The 2,588-nt window shown below is 43.6% G+C and overlaps 1 protein-coding gene across 1 annotated transcript in view; it reads left to right on the top strand.

Moving 5' to 3' along the window:
* SRI (sorcin) overlaps nt 1-2,588 on the top strand; it is a 28,744-nt gene that overhangs the window by 19,495 nt on the left and 6,661 nt on the right. The window contains exon 6 of the mRNA XM_025208129.1: nt 1,575-1,618. Within this exon, the coding sequence (XP_025063914.1) occupies nt 1,575-1,618 (44 nt within the window). The remainder of the gene's footprint in view (nt 1-1,574; nt 1,619-2,588) is intronic.

Raw genomic sequence — 2,588 nt, 5'->3', positions numbered from 1 at the left:
TAGGGAAAAGTGCCAAAAGCTCCGTTGAAGCGTGTGATCTATACAGACGTTGTGGAGCCGGGTTGAATGAACACACACAACTGTTTTGGTTTTGGTTTTTTTGGTGCGGGGGTGGTTTCCACGTCTGTCAGCAGCCTTTGGGCTGCTCACACTGTGTGTATGGCCAGAGGAAAGCCGGTTTGCTTGCTTGTGCCATGTGCACAGCTATAAAGCGGTCAAAGCTTTATAAAGTGCTGTATGCCTGGTCAAAAGGAAGGCTGTGGAAGAGAGCCAGGCTGCCTGTGCTGCCTGCATGGCAGGGTAGAGCTGGGCTGCTTGCACTGCCCACATAATTGGGGAGAAGTGGGGATGCTCACATGGTTGAGGAGGGTACTCTGGTGAACACACATGGCATGTGCTGCCTCCATGCTGTCCAGAAGTTGGGACACCCTGATTTAGAGGATGAATTCAAGAACTTTTTCAGTAGTTTTTCTTATTCTATCCCAGAACTCAGGACTAGATTCCTCACTTGCCAGAGAGAATATTTGTGCTTCAGATAGAAATAAGGCTGCAGTTCACTCTCAGAACAAACACATTACTATTTCCCAAAATGTTGCATTCTAAAGAGTCACATGTTAAAGGATTTATTTCACAATTGTCATTTAATCTGGTCTGTCATTTAGTAATTCAGGGTTTTTCTGAGAACTGCTTCCCCACACAGATTTTATGATGTGCAACATTATCCTTTATAATTTTGGCTTTTAACTGCATGTCAGTGCCAATACAGGAAGGTTAATTCAATAGAAGATAACATACCATTAGTTGAATGGAGCCCAGTGTTTACTTAGTAGACTGTTACAATGGGGAAACATAATATACCTCAGTTATAGTTTAACTTGCACCCAAAGCCATAAAGGAAGTTGAACTGATGAATGTAAATCAGACTGCAGATCTGGCTTGGTGCCCTCTTTGGACACTAAAAATCAAGATCAAATTTGGCTTTCAGAACAATGAAGTCCATGAAATGGATGGCTTCAAAAGATTTGTGTTTTTGTTTTAATGTCTCTCTTTTCCGAGAAGTTACTCTATAAGTGGTGTGATGTGTTTTTGCTTTCCTCTATGTGATGCCAGACCACACTTTTTCAGTTTAAAAAGAGAGAATTTTGGGATCAAGGAAGTTTGGGATCTGAAAAACTAAGCTGTTTTCTGCTTCTTGAGTCATCACTGGTAATAAACATGCTATAGGCCAAATCGGTCCATGTACATGTCAACTCCATTTCCATTAGAATGTAAATTGTAAATCAAATATTATTTATGTACCAGACTAGCTTAGTGACAAGAGTTGTGCGACATAAGAGGAGTTTGGTCCATCTCAGGTGCAATTTGTAATTTAAGAGATAACAGGCAGTGTTAGCATTTTCATTTATCTTGTGTGAGCAGAAGTTGTTTGTTTGGATCAGATAATGGAATGGCTAAGTACAGCAGCTCTCTGGTGGATCGGTCTCTTATTGCATGTGCATATTATGAAACACAGCTGAGAAATCAGGAATTAATATTTACTGCTGATCTTTTTTTTCCTCTTCTAATTTAAACAGCTTTCAACTTAGAGACTTGCAGGCTCATGATCTCAATGTTGGATGTATCCTTTGTCTTACTCCTTTTAGCAAATACATTTACACAGTATACATATTTACACAAAATTACATTGAAATTACATTAAAAGAAAGAGGTAAGGACACAGATTAGGAAATGCCAGAATCAAGATAGCATTTGCTCCCATTCTGCATGTAATTAAAGATCTTTGTCGTCATAGTTAATTACATAATATTCGCCTCCCAAAATCTGAGTCTTATTCAGGGCTGAGGATGGATCTGCTCTGGGGATGACTCAGGGTTGTGTAGTATATGAGCCTGTTTTCTACAGGACCCTTCCCTCATTTGTTGCAGAAAAAGCAAGATGGGGAACAGGTAAGGAATGGAATTACAAGAGAAGAGAGAGTCTCGTGATGAAGACAATTGGATGCTGCCCTTGAAAACTGATTTCTATCCCTAATCTGCTGAATTGCTGTGTGTCACAAAGCACCTTTTAAACCAAGCTTCTCATAGATTGTCCCTGAGAACACTGATTATTTTGTAGGTATTCAGCTTTTGGCTCTGAGGTCCAATTTGCAGAAATGCCTAACATCTACAGCTGCAATTGAACTGTGTGGCAGAGCACAGAGTGTCTCTGCCACTTTAAGGGCCTGGAGCTGGCAGCCTCCAGGTGCCTGATAAGGGCAGCCATTTTGAGGCCTAGGCTGCCTATATAAACAAGGCAGTTTGGCTGCTGGAGGCAGGCAACAACATCGCCTGGCCGCAGGGCTGCTGCGAATGATCCGGAGATAAGGGGGAGCTGCAAGGGGTTGGCAGGAGGCTCCTGGTCCTGGGCATGACCTGAAACTGCACCCTGCTGGGAGTGGGTGGTCTGGTGGGGCTCTCAGTGGCGCGGGAGCCCCCAGGAAATGCCAGGCCAGTGATCACCCCGGTGAAAGGCGGGTCGGGGCACCTTAACCCCTAGCTCCCACCACCGGGTGGGTAACCCTATGTTGGAGGGGCCCAGAGGGCGGACCC

Source organism: Alligator sinensis, unplaced genomic scaffold, assembly GCF_000455745.1.
Source record: "Alligator sinensis unplaced genomic scaffold, ASM45574v1 scaffold147_1, whole genome shotgun sequence".
Taxonomy (NCBI): Eukaryota; Metazoa; Chordata; order Crocodylia; family Alligatoridae; genus Alligator; species Alligator sinensis.
The sequence above is the reverse complement of the archived record's forward strand: the minus strand, read 5'-3'. Positions and strand labels throughout refer to the sequence as shown.